The 24,767-nt window shown below is 35.5% G+C and overlaps 1 protein-coding gene across 1 annotated transcript in view; it reads left to right on the top strand.

The window, feature by feature from the left end:
* The window catches only part of LOC118185792 (G1/S-specific cyclin-D2-like), a 63,396-nt gene that overhangs the window by 6,567 nt on the left and 32,062 nt on the right, over positions 1–24,767 (top strand). The window contains exons 2-3 of the mRNA XM_035355699.2: positions 2,235–2,450; positions 14,173–14,329. Coding sequence (XP_035211590.1) covers positions 2,235–2,450; positions 14,173–14,329 — 373 coding nt within the window. The remainder of the gene's footprint in view (positions 1–2,234; positions 2,451–14,172; positions 14,330–24,767) is intronic.

Genomic DNA, 24,767 nt, shown 5'->3' with positions numbered 1-24,767 from the left:
AGACTTCTGTGGGAATTTTTTTTTTTTTTTTTTTTTTAATGAGCTGTATCATGTTATGCTGAAAAACATATCAATTTAGTCGTGTTTCTGCTTTCAAGCTCAGATAAGAAGTATCGCTGAGCAAATTTAATTTATTTTTATTCACGTAACTTCATAAATGTAAGTCTACTTTGTTTCTTTAAATGCAGGAATTCAATGTTTTATTCCTTTAAATACGGGAAGTGCTTAACGTAATTTGAAATACAAACTTTTTGAGAACACGCATTTGTCACGATTTTACAAACGCAAGCTTTATTACGTACTCGGTAGCTAAGTCGACATGTTTACCCAGAAAGTGATAGCGTTTTTCTTTTAACTAATATCACGGATATTTCGATTAAAAAGTTTATTTTATTTTAGGGATTTTTCCCCCTCGAAGTGAAGGGGTTGTCACCAAATTTGATTATTCTTTCCTCTGATAAGCTATGAATTAAAATAACAGCTTGTAAACGGATATTTAAATCACATTCAATTTCAATGGAATTTTTTTTTCAAGCATGCTGGAACTGCCATATTAATATGTAAATTGCGTTCTGAAGGGAGTTTTATCTCTTATTTATTTTATTAGTCATTTTGATATTTAAGAAGAAGGAAGGTAATGAAATTGTCTTCTCTTTTCGCATTTAATGTGAAGGTGGTGTAAGATCTTCCATTTTCCAAAATATAACTCCTTTTCTTATCAAGGCAAAATAGAGTAAGCGATTCGTAATGATACATTACAAAAAGTTTTATTAATGTTTATATTATAAAAGACATGTCTAAAGCGCTATGTTTTACCACTTCCGATTCTAAACGTCTTTGTAATGTTTCTATTTATATATTATGAAAAATACAATTCTAGAATTTTAATAATAAAAATTTAGTTGCTATCGTCCGTATGTCTTTCATTTTGGCGTTAGAAACAGCTATATTTTTAACTCTATAACTTACAATTTTATTAATATTTAAAATTGGCGTTATTAATACACTTTAACGCAATATCTTCTATGCTATGCTGCAAAATAATCGATTTTGTTAGATGTCGACAATAGATGATATATTCATTTAAAAAAAACACAAAAATAAAAAAGAGAATCGAAATATTTATCCTGTCCAATTGAATGACTGGTAATGAAGCCAAAATATGGGATGTTCCACTGTGTGAAAGTGGAGTATGTTGTGAATGGAAGGGCCGCCAGGAAGTGGGTAATTATGACCCACTCCTCCGTCTAACTCCGTCAAGATGGGATATGATATACTCCCGGGTTTCTCGTAATTCCGCTGTTAAAATACGCTCTGTCTCATTTTCATCGCTTTCCGCGGAGAACGGATGAACGTGAGAAAGAATCGTTCGTTTGTCAACTGCTGAAGTGCTTCAATGCCAGTTGCGGTACATTTTTTTTTTTTTAAATATTTTTTCCATAAGCGAGTTTTGTGGATATGTGTGAGGACTTTTGTAACACAAAGGCAAAATTCATCTGTAGTGGAATGCTGGAATTAAAAAGATAATTTTAAATATCCTATTTAGTGATAATGAGTGGATATCCAAACTTGAATAAATTGAAAGTTGGGCAAACTTATGTTAATTAAATACAAATCTTAAATTTCGTACGTGCTGTAGATAAATGAACAGTATACTTCGTATGGCTTTGAATTCCATGCCATTGTAAGTTGACTGAATGCTAGTTAGTTTTCTATAAAAACCATATAAGGGCAACCAGGAGATAAAAAATATTACACGTAATTATTTTGGTATAAGAACGGAGGACTATATGCGAATCGGGCTGAAATGGGAATAAATTTGTCTGCGCTGAGTTGAAGAAAGGCCGAACCTATCAGTATCAGCGGCACTTTAACGCAGGCTGTCCAGTGTTCGCTTCGGCATAAATAAGCTATTATTTTTATGAAGATCATTTAGAACTAGCAGCTTCTTTTACGTGCCAAGGTATCACTTTGCAGATAGTGGGCTATAGTTTCCTATAGTGATTAAAGGAAGAAAAATCCTGTTTGTGTAGCATTGCACAAGCGTGACATTCCTGGGACCTTTATAGAAATCACCCTTTCAAACCTTTAAAGCTGAAGGTAGCATTTGCGTCGAAGAGAAAAACTGATCGATTTGGTTTTTATAGTGTGGCATAGTTATGTAACGTTTTTCTTGCATGTGCTAATTGATTTGCTTTCCTTCATACGTCAATTGATTGAACTTTGTCTTTCAGGTGTGCGAGGAAGAGCGTTGCCAAGATGAAGTGTTCCCTTTAGCCGTCAATTGCCTGGACAGGTTCCTTTCTCTGGTCAGGGTACAAAAAAGTCAACTACAGCTCTTAGGGGCTGTTTGTCTCTTTCTAGCCTCCAAATTGCGCCAAAGCAGGCCACTAACTGCGGAGAGGCTGTGCCTCTATTCCGACCACTCCATTACAGTTTCGCAGCTAATAGTAAGTAACTTCTGCTGTTGGTTCATTTCTTTGTATTTATGTAGTACTTGTAAACCAAACATGGGAAATGCAACTTTTGTTGGCAGTGCAGCAGAGGTTTCAGTTAGAAAAGCTCTCACCTGACAGGATTCAGAAACATTTCTATTCTGCTGTTTGTTTCTTTAAAATAAGCACTTCAAGGCCATTACCACCCTCCCACATTTGCTACTGGGTATATCATATCGTCATCACCGCTTATTTTCTCCATCCCATCTGAAACTGTTAAGTCTTCACTCAATCGCTTTTCGTAAACGAGACGCTTTAAAGGGAAATGAAGTGGAGGAGAAACAGTAAGCGATTGAAATCTGCAGTTGTTATTCCCATGGTTACGAGGCAAGTCTGGAGGGGGGGAAGAATAATATTGAAATTCCTATGTTAAAGTAATATACTATGTAGCGGAGCTAACTTTTGGAAGCAGAAGGGAAAGTAGAAGCTGTATATAGTGTGCAAATGATATGCTCTGTACAGAGTAGCAGCAAATCATGTATGCGTTATATATGTGTGTAGTATATAATATGGTATATGGGTATAGAACATAGTGAGTGTAGTTTTTATGTACAGTGTATGTTACAGTATTTGTGCATAGTATATCTATGTATGTATTATAGTACATGTAGTATCATTCGCTTTGCAAATCGTTTAAGAACTTTTCACACAAAGACATTAAATAAATTGGCTTATTAATTCATAATTTGACTCTTTAAACAGGATCTACCAATAATGTTGATTCAGCCAATTTTGATAGCAGCTCTATAAACCTCTCTCTCCACCCCAGGGCGAATTAGAGTTTTGGAATTTTTCATTTATAAAGTTTATTGAGGCCAATTAATCTTTTAATAATGTCGAAACTGAAGGTAAATGTGAAAAACTGAACTGGAATGTTGTGCAAATTGCATACGTTTCTCTTCCAGCGACATGCATCTGGAAAGCCTTTAGAGTTTATCAATGATTATTGTTTCTGAATGTGATTAAATTCGAAAGGAAAAACATCCGTCTCAACAAGAAAGGAAAAGAAAGACTGGTGATCGTTTCGCAAAACTATAAATAAAGCCGATCCGCGTCGAGCGCGTTTTGCGTTGGAATAGTAGAAACAATACCAGATAATACATTGTTTTTTTAAAACAATATTCAGGTCGAAAAGGGCAGGGAAAGTAAAAATGAATCAGTTAATTTCCAGCTTATCGAATCCTTTCAAATTAACTTCGGCTAAGTGTGATTTATTTTGTAAGTTGGTATAAGTTTAACGAGCTTTGCTTAATTTAATGTTTTACTATTATTTTTGTGGCTGTGAAAAGGTAATTTTGTTAAGTGAAATCCTGAAATTAGTTTATTCTCCTTTTTTTTTTTTTTATTCTTTCCTTTTAGAAAAGAAATTAAAAAAAAAAAAAAAAAAAAAAAAAAAAATTATAAAGATATAGCCTGTAGAACCTATCAACACTCTTGGAATAAGTACATCAGACTCACCTTATTACGAATCTCCAACTTCCGAACTATCTTATTGATCCTTAAAAATACTTATGGTTATCCAATGTTAAATCCTTACAATTGCCCTAATAATTTAAGATTACTTTCAGACTACAGTGTCTTATTTAATGATACTGGAGCTCAGGTGGAAACATTATAATTATTAATGACATTGGGCTTCAAGCTGCTAATAATTTAAAATTACTTTTACTGCTAATTATTGAAAATTACCACAATGACTTACTTATGAGATTGGAACTTAAAATGTATTTGATTGCATCCTTACTGCCTTGTAAGAATTATCGGAGTATGTGTGACTGAAGTGTAAATGACTATAACAATAAAACAGTTCTCTTTGTGGGAGTGTGCCCACCCCTCCGTTGTTCGATTTTTATGGTTTTACAACTAGTTGCTTTCTTTTTTGTCATCGTAGGAGGGGTGTTTTTGTGAATGATTCTTTTTGCCTTCTGGATGATGCATTTGGTCGAACATCTGCTTTCATGGGATGCATTGCAGGAACAGTAATTTATCTTTAGCATGGTGGTAGGAAGTTCAGGAAAGTATACTAGAGATAAGAAAAGAGCAAGGGATTCTAGGTTTACCTACTGTGCTGTAAATTTACGTGATACTTCCTTTCTGTCCTTTCCCAAGAGGGTTTCTAATTGATTTCATTATGGCAGCTCTAGCACTGAAATAAACGTGCGTGTGGAAGAGGGATGTTGGATTTTTGTGTGTGATTTTTATGCGAGATACTTTAAAAATATCGCACTATTAAAATAATGAAAGGTATAATTGAAAAGTTAAAAATAGCAGGAGTGTGTGAAAACATGAGCATTTTGAAAACAAGGAGGCTTAAAGAAAAGAACAGTACAAACTAGTTGAACGACGCTGAAACAGTTATTTTCTATTCAGGCATGTAACATATGGCTTTAGAAATATAATTTATTTAAAATAATGCTAATATTCATAAAAATTGTTTGCTGCAATATTTAAATGTATTTTATTTTATATCAAAGGTACGTTACTAAAAAAAGTAAAATTAAGATTTAAATTTTTAAGAACTTTGTTTATTGCTTTTTAAATCGCTCTTTTGTTTAGCAATATATTAATAATTCGAAATATAAATAAATAACATCGGCAACAATTTTTAATTTTTTCCATACGAGCGAAATGAAAAATGCGTGATATGAAAACAAAAAATACTTTTAAGTCCACAATGCGAATGTAGTACTTTTCATATTCATATGCCATACTAATGACGCAAATTATTCTAGAAATAAAGAGTAGTGGCACATCGTGTTATGTGCATTGAATACATTAGAGTTGTTTCACAAGAAAAAAATAAAGTAAAACTAAATTTATAATTATTTTTATTTCTTTGCAATTAAAATTTTTTAATTAAATTTAAAATTTTAATTTTATGTTTGCTTTATACGAATGAAGATTACATAAGTTATATTTCGGGAAGCGCGTCATTATTTCCGTAGTCACTGCGCTAAAGTTCTTTTTATATCAATATTATGGTTGAGAATTTCGCGAAATCGCCTTTTAAACATCGCAAGATTAAACGATTCCATTTATTTGCATGAATAAGGTCGATTGCCGAAGGTCTTGGAAACAGCTAAAAGAATCCTCGCATTCTCCCTTTCCAAAATACACGACTCCAGACGGGAAAACGACTCTCCTCCCCGACCGCTCCACATCCCATTCGTCGTTCAAGTTCTTTTTTTCCTTTCCTAACCTTGATCTTGAAAGTAGAAAACACGGCATCCAAGAAAATGATACGCTGTGTCCTTTATGCATTTGGTAGGTCCACCTACTACTTCGCGAACCCGATGCTACTATGTTGCCACAACTTCGATTCTGTTTTATTTATCTTTTTTGATTTAAATTTGTCCCGCCTACGCATTGTCGCACTCGAGTTATCAAGAGGCAAAGTAGAAAAATAGGGGGCGTCTATCTAAGTAAGGTAAGCGAAAAGTAAAATTGGTTTGATGAGGGACTTCCTGTGGGAAAAGATCAGCATGGCTGCATCGATGCTCCCGTTGCTTTTTGACTTCCATGAGAACTTCTCCATTTATGGGCTAAGCGGTGAATGAAGCGTAAAATACTAGTAGCAACATAAACGGGAGCTGGAAAAGATTACTCTTTGACGGATGGCGAAAGTGACCGAGTTATAAAAATGAGTCTTCAGTCAGTTTGGCAAAATTTTGCAAGTAGAATATTTAATATCGATATCAGGCAGAGGGAAAAGCTTTGAGAATAATAATGTCGTCGCAAATCTCCGAAGTCAAGGATAAATCTAATATACACATCTAATTTGCATATAGTGGTTCAGTGGTAATTCCGTCTTAAAAAAATAACCAGGCTACTACTTGAGCCTGACTACGATACCGAAGGGCCCAGGTTCGAATCTCGGAGAAGGCATGGATTTAAATTGTCTGTCCATTTATTGGAGGCAAAGGTGGCACACCTGTTAGGTGCCTCCATAATAAAGAGACCACCACATCTGGCCTTAGGAGTGGCCAATGCCGGCATAGGCAAGCGCCCGCCGTTGGGGGGGGGGAATGTTTTAACGAATTTATTTGAGTACTACACACACAATAAACTAATCTAATTTGTAGTTGCTCTATTGTTTAACACGTTATTTTGCGATGTTTTTGAAACGCTACGCCTAATGTTTTTAGATCTGTGATGTTTTCTTTCACGATATTTTGTATGGCGATGTTCTGCGTTGTTTTCTTTTCGACGTTTTACGTCCGCGATTTTTTTGCCTTATCTGTATGGGGGTAGAGGATGAATGATCTTGGCTAGGATTTTAAAGTTTTAAATGATGGGCCTTGAGGAATGCATGTAGTAAAGAATACTAATCGGAGAAATTCTAAAATCTGCTTGTTTGGCGTCCGTTTCCCGAAGTCAGGGTTCAAGGGAATACTGTCGAAATAAATCAAAAGCTTCCAAATCCCGTAAAAAAAGAAATTAGAGGGAAAATTACCGAGAATGCGGCACACGATTAATACAAAAATGAAAGAATCCTAAAAATGACCGTCTCTGTAACCACACACGATTGACACAACAACTCAGAAATTGGTTTCGACCCTTTGCAGGTACCCTGAAAAATAATAATTTAATCAACTTATTTCTATCTTCAATATACGCTGTTATAAGTGTATGTATCTGCTAGCTATTGTATGTCTTTTCGATCCTATGCCGTATCGATCGCATGTGTTAAAATGAATGTTAAATGAATGCGTTTAAATAAATAAAATGTTGCCTTTAAATGAACAAAATGTTGCTACAGTGTTTAGGTGTTGATACTATGCAGTGTTTCTATGGCTCTGTTGATTCTAAGCTCTGCCAATAGGTATGCCGCTGTGGACCCTACGAAGTCTAGATCAAATGCCTGTGAAGACTGTTCAATTTGCTGTGTTACAAATGTACTTTAATCTTCAAGTCGCCCAGCTGGTGTAGTGGTTGGTGACGCTGACTGCCGTAACGATGGGCTCCGAGAAAAAAATTTTATGTTTGTAAGCGTATAATATCTGTGCGGTAAAGGGGCACTCAAAATACTCGCCGAGCCGAGTCTTTTCGAGAGGTTAGAAGAGGAAGAGGAGTGGGAGACCTATGCCCCAATTTTGAGCGTTCTCTGTCAAAATTGCTCGGTTAATGCGGCGGGACTATACCTGTACGACCAATGGTAAAATTCGTGTCCTGTCTACATCTACCTATACATTAATCTTCACTGTCATTATCATCATCATTATTATTATTTTTTTATCGCTTCGATCGTATATCGGTACTTGTGTCGACTTATTAGCACTTACTAACATGCTTAGGATAAGCACGTTGGAAGTCAGTGCGTGTAAGTCGAAGTAGGTTTAGTACATTATATGCACGAAATCATTTATTTTTGCAACTAGCTGCTATTGAATAAAAAAGTACTTTGCAATTAAAACCTTGCAATCAACTACTGAAACAATCTACAGCATGTTTGTCAAGAACGTAACCTTCAATTCATTCAAACGCATTAATTCAGAATGGTAAGTCATCAACTTTTAGTCTCATCTGAACGATTAACATTTCAGCATAAGCGAACATCATCAGCATTTTCACGCACTTTAGTCAGCACTCGCGATTACAAGGAACAAAAAAAAAAAAAAAAAAAAAAAAAAAAAGAAGGGATTTTCGGGCTCCAAGAGAATCGGAAACTTAAAGCTTTCTCACAATGATAACAACACTCGGCAAAACAAATTAATATTTCCGTCAACTTTCTCTATCATGGAAAATCGGCTTTCATGAAACTGATGCCATCGGAGAAGTGTGGCTTATCTGAAGAAACTTTTAAATCGCGCGGATTCAGCCCAAATCTTGACGCAATCTTCGAAAGGCAAGATTCCACGCCTCGATGGAAACGCTTTTCGATATATTTTTGGAAGCATTTTTTTATAGTTTACTGAACGCTAATGAATTCCTTAATGAAGTGATTGTTGAATGAAAGCATTAATTTAAAATTAGTCAGAACGCAGTTTCAGATCAGTTTGGTGGTTTTAAGGAAAGATTTCCGAATTTCGAGAGATTCTGGTAGAGATCTCTCTTCTTTAAGTAAAATTTTTCTCTGCATTTTTATTTTTAATGCAATCGATCTATTATAAGGTGTAGAAGCTTTTGCAGAATGTTATTAAGAAATCCAAATAAAACGATTGTTTTAAAATGATTAATGTAATCCAAAATAAGCACCACACTATAATTTTATCAAAAATGTATGAAGAGTTTTATCCATCGTCATTTGACAGTAACTGCGGTTTATGTCCTCCGTAATTTTAGGGAAATTGAAAATAACAATACTTCGTCCTGGTGTTGAAAAGGACTTAAACATTTTGATTTCAGGGTTTTTAGTGAAGATAATAAACACTAATCACACTTCGAATGATTTCAGTTACAGTTATTCTTAACATCTGTAGATATTTTGGAATTCGTGTTTTAATTATGCATCGTCCCGTCCGGTGGCAGAAGCGATGTATTACACGGAATTACATTCTTTCATCTATCAATGAATACATTTATGAATTGTGAGATGAGCGTGAATAAATCTACGCGTTAAGGGTTTTTTGTAGATGCGCAGGGGAAGAGAAAAAGTAAAAGAGGCTAAGGGGGGAGGAGAAATATTTTTAGATCGTGTTCCGGAGTGATCGCCAGCACTTGAAAGTATCCGCGTCCTGTAAACTGATAGTAAGTGTTTGAAGCAGGATAAACCTGTTAACGATGATTTTGACCTTTTGAAGAAATAGAGGTCAAGGTCCATAGTAGGACATCAGTGCTTTTGTTGAGGAAGCTGCCTGTGGACTTAGAGGGGGGGCATAAGGTTTGACCTCCCCTTAAGCGATTCCCAAGGAATGCATTGGGAAATAAATGAATAACACTTTTTCGGGAAAGTGTTCATTTGTGTGGAGTTTTATCTGTGAGGATTGTTGTTATATGTCATTTATTATAAATTATACTCAGTGATTATATTAATTGTGGAGTACATTTTACAGTCTAATAGTATTATAGAATACATTTTAACAATCTATTAGTATAATTTAGCATACGTTGTCGACTTTGGTTTTATAGAACATGCATTTCGAGAGACTGACATAGGCAATGATCTTCTTATTATGTTGACTCAAGAATCCCCTAAAACTGTTTTTATGTAGAGTCCTTAAAACTTTTTGTGCAATCCGTATCACCCCCCCCAAAAAAAAAGAAATGTTAAAAAAGGCATTGATTCAAAAGCATTATTTCATTACTGTTCATAAAAAGATATGATCTAGATGTTTGCGCATAAAAACAAATTTATTTTACATTATTTTAGATGAGCAATTTTTGGGGTCAGTGGTATTAAAAATTTCTTCGTATTTAGATTTTGTTTTTCGGAATTCTTCGAAGGATTTAGTTCTTTGGAACACAGTTTAAATATTTATGGATTTATGACACTGCTACTATCCCAGTAAAACTGTGTTATATTTAAGTATTAATTCATTTTTAGGCTCGCTTCTGATTGACCAGTTATTTTTTTCTAAGCTTCTACTAGAAATATTCCAGGTATTAAAGTTTATTTTGAATTTATAATCCACTCAGTTAACTCTGCATTAGCACGACTTGTTTGGATCTGCTTGTAAAGAACTGTATTTAAACAGCATTTACTATCTTCATTTCCCTAAACTTTCATTCTTAAGATTACATTTAGATCATTAAATGTAAATAAGAAAACACAATATTATTAGTAATGATACAAATAATATATACGTAATGACAAAAAATCTCATTACCGGTTAAGGGCCGTCATGCCTTATCAGAAGATTAACTAAGACTCTGAAGAAGAGAAACCTCATCATTTATGTGTAGAAATGATTTCATTTATTATTTGCGTCCCCTATTGGATAAGGCTATTAAACATTAGCGGTAGTTTGTCGTGGCTTCAGTAGCTGGTGACTGGACAGACTGGCATCATGTATACGGGCTTTTTTTCACTTAAATAATAATTCTCCATAAAACGTTCATCTTAAGGCAGATAGTTGTGTTGCCACCATGCAAACATAATCATATAAAAGTCGTTGATGGAATTTCGATGAGTTACTAACACCAGCATGCCTTCTTACGAAACGGTTTATTCAGAATAGAAAAGTTTAGATATTCTTTTATTACCGCAGCGTGTAGAGACATGAGGTTATTTCGAAACAGGAAAGATGAGAAGAAGCAATTCTCTCGCTGGGACTCGAACCACGGACCTCTCGAATACGCGTCGAGCGTGCTGACCACTACACCATGAAGACATGCTGGAGAAATACCTTTATAAGCCTTTTATGGATAATTAGCGACATTCTATTTTATTTTTCTTAAAATGAAACTGTACTTGTGCTTTTACTTCTTGTGCTCACAGCTGACTAAAGTTTATCGATATATAATGATACAAATAATATGCAAAATAATGTCATCAATATTCTGCGCTACGTAGCTGTAGAAAAAAATTAGATGATTATTTTAAGTGTCATTTAGTCGTAATCACAACAGTTCCCCATTTTTGTAACTGTAGAATTAAAAAAAGTTTCCATGAGTTGGAAATTTCACGACGTGGCTTGTTAAAATTTTATCTATATATACTCTTGAAAGTTTTCCCTTGTGACCCCTGAAAAATGTCAATCACAAGTTACCTGTGGAATTATGAAGGAATTAATAATGCTGCTCTTCATTTCATTGCTCTAATGTTGCCCTTCTCTTGTACCTGAAGTTTATGTAGAAAACTTATGCTTTTATTCCTTAAAATATCTGCTTTGAAGAGTTGGAAGAATGTGGGCAGGTTGCACATCAAACAGAAAAGTAAGGAATGAATACAGAGCAGGTGCTTTTTTAAATAAAGGGGAATTTACATTGTTCCACACGAACTTGAAAAATAAAAATAAACGAGGTCATGGAAGAGTGCGATGGGGAAAAAATTTCTTTTCGTGGACATGACCAGCTTTTCTGTCTGTGCTGCCTGAGGAACCCCGATAAGAAGACAAGGAAAAAAATATCCGTGGCAAAAAAATTTCGGACTGGGCGTTTTTCCCATAGGAAGAGTGCCAAATTGAGCAAAAATGCAGGATCAAAAATTTTTTTGCTTGCTTTTCGGGGCTCTCCGAGCACCCTGGGAACCTGTTGCTCTCTCCCCATTTCAATACTGAGAAGGGTGGTCGTCTGGCTGGCAGATTCCCTGCTCCATCCCCCGGAATCAGACAGAGATCGTTTTTCGGCTCTTTTGTTGAGGGGTTGCCACGCCATGTGGTGCAAACGAAGGCTGAGTGGGCTGTTGATGAAACTTCTCGCCAAAGCTGGAATGTGTTCATTTGCTTCAGTTCAGAGAGTAACTTGTATAACGTTTCTCTAGTATTTGATGATTGATTCTGGACGCACATGAGAAGTTTTTGTCAGTAATTATTCTCGATTGACGATCCGAATTGCAACTTATTGGCTAATTTGCTACGTTTTTTTTTCAGAATGATTACCGCTTTAACTATGATGAAATTTAATTTTTAAAGAAGCGAATACCTAAGTTGACGAACTGCGAAATATATGATGATACCTATCTAAGTTAGTGAAGGAAGCTATAGAAATCAGGAAGCATCCAGAACGTTCTTATACAAAACTGGATTCTTTAAGATTTCTCTGGCTTCGAGCTCTAATCCAATCTACTAGACTAGGCTTTTTCTCGTTTCTTTAGCAGTAGTACCGAAAGACAGACCTGTACTGCAGAGATCGAGAAAAACGCAGTACAGAAATAAGATTAAGGTAAATAGAAGACGATTATGATACAAAGCTTAATCGATGTGATTGCTGGCATTAAAGACAGCAAGAAGTAATCTGCTTGGCTAATTTGCTTATATACTGTTTTTATTGTTTTAATATCACTGCTAACATTTGTATCTTCAAGGCAGTAAGCTGGTGGTCGAGAAAAATATCATCATTGCCATAGAGATGCTGTCCAATTACGTAATTCGAAGACCGATTATATCAGCTTTTTTATGAGCATCTTGGGAATACTTTGAGCTGTGGGTGGATGGTGTCGGTCTTTTTTGTAATTCTAGTGGACAAATAAATGTGACAGTATCACCGTCATTCTTTTCAAAACATTTTTTTTTTTTGATTAACCTTGTCCTTTCCGTACGGCTATCGAGATGGATCTCAGACTTTTGAACTGTATTGTGTTTTAATTTTTATTCGTATGCTTTTAAGCTTTCCCTGTTTTTTGAGCTTATTTTATTTGTATTTGCTGGTAATTCGAAGTGTTCTAATCCTTATAATGAAACCAACAAGACCCTATGTGGTATATGGATATATTGCTGATGGCAGTTAATTTGTAATATTTTATCCGACCACATTTTAAATTATTTCAAATATTAAGCTGTACATATTTTAAAATATTTCCGCATTGTCTTATTTTCCCCCTTTCGGTTGATGCATTGTTGGATAGTACATATTTTACAAAGGTTTTCCTGCGGTGATTTCCACCATGCATGGGCCAGAACTGCGCCAAAGAATGATCGGCGATCTTCTTTCTCAACTCATCGCTCCCGCTGTTCAACAATTCACCCTCATCCCTAGAACGCTCTTTTCGGCGCTTTGCCGACAAGTCATGCTTTTATCCCCTTCCTGAAATTTCGGCACCAGATGAATGGTCCTCCCTCCTTTCTTTCCACCCTGACCCCCCTGTGTAGTACTTTCCCCGATTTCTTTCATTGTGGGCTTTTTTCTGGTAATTTTTCTTTCTTGGAATTGGGGAATTGGTAGTTCGCTACCCATGCAGCACTCGGGTTTCTGCTATTACTTGGTGGATTCCTTCCTCCATTTGTGCAGTTTTCGATTTAGATCAGGTTCAAGGTGTGGAATGTGGGGTGTGTTGTGCATTCTGTCTTGGCATGTCGCCGATGAACCCTTTTTCCAACTCAGCTGGCATAAGAATGTTCTTTGTCCTCTCTAACCTGTTGCGCGGTAGGTAAACATTGACCTTTTTCATTTCAGAATTTTGTGTGACCGTTATTGAGATTAATCTCTATTGTTGCCATTGTCGTACAGACAGGCAGATATGGTAGTCAAAGAAATTAATTCCACTCTTTGTAATTCAAAAATTAGACGGGAAGCGATGTATTTTTGCAAAATAATATTGTACTTGGTAAAGAATTTTAGTGATCGAGTGATCTTTGCCTCATTGATCTGTGAATCATTAGTTTCCGAAGTATTCATGCATTCGAAGGCTATTAGACAAGAATAACCAATCTGACATTACCTAACTTCTCATGTTATAGTCAACGAAATTAATTCTTTGCTTTTTAAAATTTGAAACTAGAACGAGATTATGGTTAAAGAAAGAGGATGTTTTCGGAATAGCCTGAAGATTAGCGAAATAGGGTGACTTAAATCGATTGGTGGATGGATTTTGCAGTATAACAAAAGAGTTAAATTAAAATTTTTTTACATAATTGCATAATTTAAGGCAGCTCCAGTGTCAAAGAACTTGCTTTTTGAATCATGGTTTAAATGTTGGGTAGCTGCCTAGTAACGATGCTGTACGTGCGAGCACACCTTGAAAAGCATTTGTTATATTTATTTGCCATTATAATTTTTTTCCCTCGTTTTGAAATATTAACAATAATAAATTGCAGAGATAACGTTTTATGCCCTTTGTTAATAGGTTGTTTTATTTCAGAGCTGGGAACTTCTGGTTTTAAACACATTAAAGTGGGACCTGTCAGCCATTACACCTTTTGACTTCCTTGGCCACATTCTAAGGAGATTACCTATTTTCCGGGAGATGGACCTTGTTAAAAGGCACGCGCACACATTTATAGGACTTTGTACAACAGGTGAGTACCTATCCTTTCCGTTGTAAAAAACTCATGTCTCTGTGACAGTCGATGAAAACAAGGATTCCGTTTTTAGTTACCATGAACGTTTGTCTTTCTATTCATTTTTTCTTTTTTCTTTTTTTCTGGCTCACGTGGATAAACATAGCTGATCACTGACATCACCGTTTTTAATCATAATAATGCATATGGTAATTATTAGCAATTTTTAAATATACCCTTTGAAGGTGTATATCTTTTAAATTTTACTTGTCTTTTGCGATCAGCTTGAGTTGATATTATCTGGGCAATCGCAGTAATCGATTAATTTTCTGATCTACTTACTTTAAATGGTCAGTTTATGATTTTTTACTGAGGAGGGTCAGTCGTCCATCACTATTATTATCCAGATTCCTGTTATCTCTTTTTTTAATTGCCGGTATTGTTGACACATTTCTTCAGAAAATGAGCGCATTGTTCATAAAACACATGATCATGATGATTCTGTTATTAAGACCGTCAGAATCGATCTGTTTCTAGTTTCAGTTTATTTCCCTGATTTGCAGGCTAATTTTTGGTTTCTTCTGATCATCAAGGCTCTCACGTGTATAAAAAAAGAGGAAGATTATCCTTTCGCGCTTATTATGTTTACTGTCTAAAAGAATGAATTGAGATGCAGGTCAAAATTCTCTTTGTTTAAGAGTATTAAAAAGCTTGCAAAGAAGAATTTTAGAGCGAGAATATGGCAGGAAAATAGATCCTACTTTCGTCGAGCTGCAAACATTTAGATTGCTGGATCATTACTGGATTACAGCACAAGAGAATATAGAAGGAGTTCTCTAACCCATTCCATCTCCCTGGCATGACTGAGAGTGAACGAATCCTGCGACGAGCTATCATGTATCATTTTTTTAATTCGGGCGTCGTTTATAAAAATGAGTTTTGGAGTGTAGCAGTCCTTGCCTGTAATCGAACCAGTTACTATTCGATGTATAATATTCAGTAAATCACAAAGGCACATAAGTGGAATGTTTTACAAGTGCACTATTATAAATATTTCAGACTAAACGTAGTTCGTAAAAGTTTTACAGCCAGCTTTTTTTTTTTTTTTTTTTAATTGAGAAACTGCGTTTGTGATTTGAGAAGATTCGTAGTAACATTTAACTCGTTTGTAATGCGACCATTTATCATGAATTTCATCGACTGTCTTAACATTTGGTTTAAATTATTAATTTTCTTGTTCGCATCTGCTTTCACGTAATGTATTGTGAACCGCCTTTCAATTATGCGTCTTCACTTTATTGTTTATGAATTCCTGGAATACCTCCCTAATCTGGGAGACATCCCCTTATTTTCAGATCATATGTTTTTCAGGTAATGCGTTGAAGATACCTTCAGAAAGTGATAAACAAACAAATCGCATCGTGATGCCAAACAACAAAATATCCCTTACACCTTAGATAATGAGAAAGGGGGGCGCATTGGTTTCTTTCATGCACTGTGCTGTTCCAGTCAAAACACCAGGAACCTGAGGAAAGCGAGGGGGTGAATGACGAAAAGGAGCAAGAAGCATTTGACGTGAAGAAAAGTTAGCGGAACTGCATTAAAAAAAGTTTAGCGAAGTGGATGGGGGTATATCACGTGTGTAATTTAACAACTTTTAGAAGAAAGGGGGAAGGGGAAAAATTTCTTCAGTAAGTAGATAGCGGCGGACGTGTTTTAATGATAGTTAAGCAGCAATAATGATTCGTGTCTCACTTTCCATCTAATTGAACGTTAGGAGGTTGGTATGTTTTTCATAGTCGGTCGGAAAGCCTCTAACCAGTTATCAATAAGGGGCGCCAGAACTAGGATCAGTAAATGGAAAATGATAGATAACAATGTACTTTGCAAAACTACCGTGGTTGTGAAGTGTGTTATAAGTGATAAAAAATTGCTGTCATGAATAGAAATTAATCCTTTTATTTTAAATTTTTAATTATTAATATTAATTTAGGAGTAATAGTAAATTCTATTAATTAAAATACGGTAATCCAGCCGTTATAGATGTATTTGCGAGTGTGCGCTAGTGATTCAAGTTTGTAAAATAAGGAATTATGTTTGTAATATTAAGAACAGGAAATTCTCAGCTTGCGAACGTATGTTCCCCTCCCCTCCCCGTTTTTGAAAGCTATGAAAACGAAGAAAGTTTGATTACGCTAGTCATCTTGCCTCCGAGCACAACTTCATCGGCAACATACATCTAGAGGGTGCTCTGTCCACTCTGTCAGTCCCCGTCACGAGAACTGAATAGAGTCAAGAACTGAACCGAGGACTTGGTCGGTGATCTCGACCTAGCTCCACAACAGCCGAAGGAACGGACATGAATGTACCAGTACGGTCCCTCCCAAGCCCGAACCAACCTCCGAGTGAACGGGGGCTGTAGTCCTGTGAAGATTGGTTATATACTCCAGTGGTTGAGACTGCTTAAGTACAGATCCTAGCCAGTACTTCTCAGGAATTCTCCTGAGTCAACCTTCCGTGGGGACATGATAATCTACAATCAAACTGAACCCGAACTGCGTCAGCTAAATAAAACTTTGGTTAGGATAAATAATTCAAATAAACCGAAAGGAAACGCTAGGGTGCAAGAGAATATTATGGGATACTTCTATGCAACTGATAGCTTAATCAGTTTATATGCTCACTAAATAATTATTGTTTTGCTCTTTGAAATAATTTTTTGCTTTGCTCTGTAGAATAATTGTCTGAGGGAAATTTAAAAACACGATTAAAACTTAAAATTCTTTTAGAAAAGGCGTCCTTTTTTGTACTGTGTGAAACTGGTTCATTCATCCATGTAGAAGTTCAGTAGGTATTAAGAAATGGAATAAACCTGAACTCTTGCTTTGCTTTCAAAAAATAGAAGGCAAAATTTATATTTGTGGTAATCTGATGAATAATGTAGCCGACCGTTATGTGAAAGTATGCTATGGGTCCAGCTTTGGGTGGCACAAGCGTAATTGTTAGAAAAACGATTGATAGGGATTTATGCGACAACCGAAATGATATTAAATATGAAGCAGCAATTACTATGGATAGTGATAACTGAACTGATATGACTGGTTATTCTACAGATAATTTATCAAAAAGGATTTCTTTTTGAGAGGGGATGATGAAGTGTGTAATACCACATCCTTATCAAATTTTAGCTTTTATTAAAATTTTAGCCAACAGTAGTAATTAAAAATCAAAACTGACAAAGAAGAAATTAGATAGTCAGAGTACAAAGGAATTTGTTTCAGATAAATCTGCTTTTCTACTTGCTGATACAACTTATGGTTGAATTTCGGAAATTACGTTGAGGTTTGGAATCTGAAGAAGAATAACCGGTAATTTTGTTCGCTGGGAAAAAAAAAAAAAAAGAGAGAGAGAATTTAAACTTCAAGTTTTGTTATCGTAATTCTGAAAGCTAGAAATTCATTTTTATCGCACATCATTTTCCGGATTTTGCACTTTTTCAAGGCATCATGTCTTATAAGCAGCATAAACTTGCTGCATCATGTTTGTTTCGTTGTCTGAACAATTTACTGCCGCCTGTAATAGACTTTCGCCGTAAGGTAATTAAGCTTGTAATAAAGACTGCACTAATCCTCAATTTGGGGGCTAAACCACGATTTACAATTTGGTGATGTGTAGTTGTTCCCTGGACGATGTCGGCATCCCTTGATTTGGCGGGTCCACGGATAACTAGACGGTGCATAACCACCGACTAGTCCACTCCAAATTACAAACGTCCTTACATCCGGCTACAGATGAGGAAGGGGAACCCCTCGACACCCCCTCCCCATCTGTGTCTCATTTATTTCTTATTATTTTTATTATCCTTCTGTACATATTTCCTCACCCGCTTCTTCAGCTTTTCTCACGATCTGAGGGATCGCATTCTTGCAGCAGCAAGGAGGGCGGCGTCTTGGCGAGAAATTTTTTAGTAATCGCCCTCTACCTCGGTCCTGGTAGTACCCGATTGGTTTGGGATGTTTTTCACCAGGGTGTGGTGTGTTGGAGATATTAATTCTGAGGAATATGCGATGCCTGTTTGTTCCATGATTTAACATACTGATATATCGTGTTAGAGGAATATAGATGCCTTTACTGGCTAAGTTCTGGTGGCAGGGGTGCGGTCCCTTTTACGTGCTAAAAAGTTATTGAATTATTTATCATATTTGATCATCAGCGGGGGTGTTGTCGTAGATTTTGTTTTGATATTTTTCTGCTTGCACATTTCTGCATTGCCGAAATTTGTTAGTTTACACAGCTGATTTGTGTCTCAAAATTTCCAAGTGTCGAGTTTACCAGTGGACGACTATCCAAAGCGACGAACCGGTGCTATTTTACTCCAGGTTGGATACTTGGTACCTGAACGTATGGGCCACATGTGATTTCCGCGATATTTCCTCTGCATACTATACTATAAATGCGAAACACTAGTTCTCTTTGGGTAGCTTTACTGGAATGCATCTATTCACAAAGAGCCATTATTCCAGCCTGAAGACATATTATTCGAATTATATATTGATTCTGTTCTTCCTATTTTTTTAACAGAATATGACAATTTTAACCTAAAAATGGACGAGCTCTTCTTTAGTTAACTAAAATAACTACGTAAAAAATTTGAGATAGCGTGATTAAGAATCGGTAACGTAAAACAGCCTGCAACCCGTCTTTTCCTGCTATAGGATATTGCATTGTTATTGCTTTCGGGGAAGCACACAAAGATATTCAGTTCATATGGAATATTTGTGAGGCATAATTAGGCGAGGAGCCAAAACTTCTGAACACTGGTATTTCACCCCGTCTTTGATCTTAGTGTCTTTAAGGTATTTAGGTGATTGTAGTGTAAAATTGTGAGTTAAAAAATCAAGCCCGTAATGTCGAGGGGCTTAGTGCCGATTGAGCCCTTTCCCAAAAGAGCCTTAATTCTCTTGTTCCCGTTTGAGCCTTAGAGGGAAGTATTCAGTAGTTTTATTCCACTTGAGCTCGATTTAGAGACACCTTCATTACATTTGTAACACAGTTTATGGCTTTATAGAATGACTTAACTGTGTTTGTTACTTTAAACACAGTCAGTGTGTCCCCTCCTATAAATAAGAAAAGATAAAGTTAGTGTTTTCAACGGCATAGTACTTTTTACTTCCTTGTACAAAGTAAAAAGGAAGTATTGTAATCGCGAAAAGTTTCAGGCAGCATATTTCAACGAAAATATCCATTTTGACCGCTATCGAATGCTATTTAACGATGTTTTTGCGTGATATTTGTACGTAAGGACAGAATAAAATACTCATTTCCTTCAAAAAAAATTATAAAACTGCTTTAAAATTAATTCTGAAGAGAATTTTTCGTGGCGTCTGTACGAACTTATGTACGTACGTGCGTACGTACGTACGTATCTCGCATAACTCAAAAACGAGTAGCCTCAGAACGTTGAAATTTTGTATATAGGACTGCTATAACATGTAGATGTGCACCTCATATTTTGGTTGCAATCGGCCGCACCAAACGTATATAAATATATTTATATATATATATCCACTCTATTACCCGGCTCAGTGATCTCAGTTTCTTTACTCTTATATGTTTGTAAATTGTACATTTTTTGCTTTAAAAATGATTGAATTATGTTGTTTTTATCTTCCGGTCAAGGATTTTATGCCTTTAGTAAATCTGTGTGCAATATTTTTAGAATTATCAGCAATTTTAAAGTTGTTTAATTGCCGATAAGCCTTTTTTTAATGGCGGCCATTGATGTTTACATTTGAAACAGGAGACTAGTGGATTTGTTGCCAATCTAGAGAAACTTAGCTTCGCAACAACAAAGATAACGCATTCATTTATTGCCAATTAAATCATGCTTAATTCTTTCTGGAATTTTTTCGAGGAAATAAGCGTTTGAGATTTATTTCGTAATTTTTAATATAGATATTTTGAGTTTTTATGTATTTCTGCCTTCTCGCGAAGTGTGAACTGAATTAATTAAATGAGAAATACTCAATTGTCTGTGAAAAACTGTTTCTTTTTTGTTTTGTTTGCTTAATTTCTTTTATACATAGTTCTAGCTTTATTATAGTATTTGAATAGAACATGTGGCAACGATTAGATAATTCTTTAAATGATATACATTTTGTGCATTCTGAGTTAAAATATGAATGAAATATAATACTGTTAAGTAAACCTAGCGCCAGAGTGTCGCTATGGTAAACAAAGTGAATTTTAAAGAATACATTTATTCTATTGTGGTTTATGTGCTGTCGGCGAAGTAGGTTTAATTCAGTCTAATAAGGTTAATAAAATGCAAGAAAAAATGCGTATAATTTAATATTCCGTACTAGGAAGTCATGTGGTGTACACATCAGATTTTTTATTTTGTATTATTTTAGTGGAATCTTTTAACCTCGTTTTGCATGTTTCCAAGATATCCATAAGACAGCTTATTACAGGCTCTCAAAAGTCTTAGCCATTAATAATGTTTATTTGATACTACTTTTGAAGCAATAAATTTGTTTAGTTTCGTTTTTTCGAAATTACAATGTCGAGTTTTTTTAAGAGCATTTTCATAGAAGTCTACATTACGTTTGCTGTTAAAGACCACTTTGAAAAAAAAAAAAAAAATCAAGCAGTTGTACTTCCCAGTGTTCACAACACTTTGAAAAAAATCTCTGACTGTACTAACCACAAAAATGGAAAATTTTCAAATGAGATATGTTTCGGTTTAGGAACAATAAGTACATAATTTCGTTTAATAGTCATTCACGTTGACTTTCGTATTACTCTGTTATTTTAAGTATGTTCATTCTAAAATTCAAATAAAAATAATGAAAAAGAAACAGCATATAAAAAAATTGTAACAAGGCCTAACAGAACTTTTAACAAATTGGGTTATTCAAAAATAATATGCGTATTTTTTAAGAATATTACTGAACTGTTACCGCATATAACAAATGTTGTTTCTATGTGGTCTAAGATAGTTAATAAATGATGCACAGAACCACACGTTATTATCGCCGCTAGAAAACTCGCTTAAATAGCCTCACTAAATTACGAAAAATAGGCTTGAAAGTGATACATATAAATTCGTGCAATTTTTTGTAAGAATTATTGTAACTGTCAGAAATGATTAGGATCTCCCATACATCATCTTGCAATGATTGATAACAAAGAGCTTTATGGCGATTTCTTATATTGATGATTTTGTTGATTCATGCAATGATTGATACCCCAAAGCTTTATGGCGATTTCTTATATTGATGATGATAACCAAGAGCTTTATGGCGATTTCTTATATTGATGATTTTGTTGATTCATGCAATGATTGATACCCCAAAACTTTATGGCGATTTCTTATATTGACGATTTTGTTAATTTATGCAATGATTGATACCCAAGAGCTTTATGGCGATTTCTTATATTGATGATTTTGTTGATTCAAAGTCCGGGAACGAAAGCTGAATCTTTGCCTAAAAGCATGAGCAAAAGTTTCTTTAGATGTCTTCGGAATGGCCATTAATTCATCCCGACATCTTCTCAGTTTATATTTTTGCTTCATCTTTTGTGCACACGACTTTTCTGGTCAATGACTTTCTCTTCTGGATTTAACTAGATTGCTTCCATAGCAATTGTCAGATCGGCAAACCCAGTGTGTATTTCCGCTATGAATTTTCAGTATAAAAGATCTGCCATCATAAACTTTTTTAGCTCTTATAAGTGTCAGTATAATCTATTTTTGCTGAAACTTTGTTAAAACTCCTAACGCAACTGGCACAGTACATGGCGAAGTTAAAAAAAGATGGTAAAAAACTGCCGCTAGAAATTGATGTGAAAGGTCAAATGCGAAGATAACCTAATGCAAAACCCGTGGTTGTTTTGGTATAATTAACGGAGGGCGAAGTATCACCTTCGTTTACGTTTATAACCATAGAGGTTAAAGGAATAGAAGGAATAGTTTCCTACCTCCATGGGTTTATTCTTACCTCCATAGTTTACACGACGGTGTGAAAACGAAGGCTGATATGGGAAAGCTAGTTAACAACCATTTCCGATGAGGTTAAATCGGGAATAAAATCGCTAGGGCTCTTTTGGGATAAGTCGATAAGTTTTAGTCGATCACCATGCTGATGACGAGGGTCTCAGGTTTTAGGGGCCCCTCAAATCGTCTTGTAACGTCCAAATCGTCACGGGTTCCACAGCCATATTCCTGGACGAAAACCACGAAAACAAGCAAGTGAGCGAAAGGATGCTGTATCTAGAACTGCAGAGTTTGGGTCCCCGGTTAAGATTAATAAATTAATGAAATTTGAATTTCAATAATTGACAGAATTTAGCCTTTTTTTAACCTGTTAGAAAACACCTAAGACTGATAAGCTATAGTATTTTATTTATTTATTTATTTTTTTAATTTTATTGTAAGCAATGCATGTTACAAAAGAGGGGGTAAGTGTTTGAAATACTAGTTTTGAACATGCTTTCCGGGCTCGGAGAATTTATTCTTTTTATGTTAGTAATTGTGTTTTAGAGAATCGTGATTAATGATGCTTTAAAACACATTTAATAATTGCATTTAGTACATTTCCCATTAGATGTTTAAGTTATTGTGTTATTTGGTGCACTTACAGATTTCTTTTATCTAAAATGTGTGTGAGATATATCTGTTGGAGCTAAATAGGAAGATACCGCACTTTTCCCGCAAAGCAAGTTAAACAAGTAGGACCAGTAGCGAAGATGGGAAAGAATTCTCAGAAAAAAGTAGAAGGATGTTTTAAGGAACTAGTTATTTCTTTTCATGTCTGGATGTCTCTCCTGCCGACATTTTAGACTACTATTTTTTGTTCATGCTTTCATATTCATTTTTACTTTCTTGTTTCGATTAAATAGTTTATGTGAATGTTTATCTAATCATTAGTCTCTATAAGATATAATACTACGTTTTGCAAGCAAGGAATTACATAGCTAAATTTTAATTATACATGTCTGTTTAAGCTATCAGTATGTGCTTCTCCCTCCTCAACGGCATGATGGCTATTGCCGACTAATTATTAAAGCGAAGTAATCAGATTAAAATTCTGAGTATTGTATAGCAGGCGTTTTTGACTGGTGTATCTTTTCGCAAAACAGAGGGAAGTTGAAATCCGTCGATCTGATAGTTGCTTTAAAAGATAGGCAGTAAAAGAAAGTAATATTGCTTTTTGACCTTCTATCTTTTTAATTTTATTTTATAGGTTTTGGAGAATTGTTTTCTCCTTCGTTTCGTGTGTTAAACCGGTGTCACATCTACTTGGTACCTTAAACAGATCGTCGAAGGAAACATTTCCGGGAATCTTCGTCTTATCTGATTGGTTGACCTACGCGAAATACCAGCTCTTAAGGTACGGGACCTACGAGGAACAGAGTTTAAAGAGCCTCGGTTCGTATTCCGTTTACATATCCGCGATATCTGCGAGACTTTTTTTTTTTTTTTTTTGGTTAGAAAAACCTTTTGCAGGAGCAGAAGAATGTCGTGTCTCGGAAAAGTTTCTTCTAGCGTCGCGCCTGGCTAAAGGTTCTAGCCTCATTACACTTCGCGACCAACGCATTCGTTTCGAACTCGCTGCGTAACTAATTGCGGTTCTGAGAGCTGTTGCCAGAATTTGCGGCATAAAATGCTAGGTTCTTATTCGAAAGCAAACTGAATATTTTTAATGCTTTTACTATATAAATAATATATGACGTGACGAATGAAAATGAAGGAACAAAGATTTTAAATCCGCAGTGAACAGCAAACCTAGCAGCCGAGAAAGATAAGTATTCATTTTTATTTCAGTTGACATTTGTGGCCACAATTCACTCGGCACTCAAGTCGTGCCTGTTTCGAGAATATTTACATGCTTGAAAATACTGCGGTAGGAAGAAAGCAGCGCGGTAACGTTCTAGCGGCAACACAGATAGAAGCAAAAGTGCGTAAATATCCAGTATGGATCACCAAGAGAAGGTTTCGGTTTAGAGTGCTTATTAAGAGAAAGGTTTAGTTATCGAAATTTCAAGTTCAGAATCCGAATTAGTTCCGCCCGAATCCCGGAGAAGGCGTGGATCTAAATTGTCTGTCCCCTCATAGAAGGCAACGGTGGCCCACCTGTTAGGCACCTTCATAATAAAGTGACCACCGCTTCGGGCCTTAAGAGTGGTCAATGTCTGTTATGGCTAGTACTCGCCATTGGAAATTTTTGGCCATTTTTTAGTCCCTAGGGGCCCAGAAGGACTATTAATTTCGTTTTGGCATTTTGCATCGATTTACTATAAACGTTGACTCACTTTTCAGATTGTTGCCACCAACTATTAGAGCCCTGTATTATATTTAAAGAAATTAAATAATGAAGAATCTGCATAAAATGTTTGTATGTTTCTCGCATTGTGATAAAACAACGGTACCAAAAAATTTCCCATTTCACCG

The sequence above is a fragment of the Stegodyphus dumicola genome, chromosome 8 (assembly GCF_044657685.1).
Source record: "Stegodyphus dumicola isolate Sdum_Otavi_A_Nest chromosome 8, ASM4465768v1".
Taxonomy (NCBI): domain Eukaryota; kingdom Metazoa; phylum Arthropoda; class Arachnida; order Araneae; family Eresidae; genus Stegodyphus; species Stegodyphus dumicola.
This window is presented reverse-complemented; position numbering and strand designations above follow the sequence as displayed.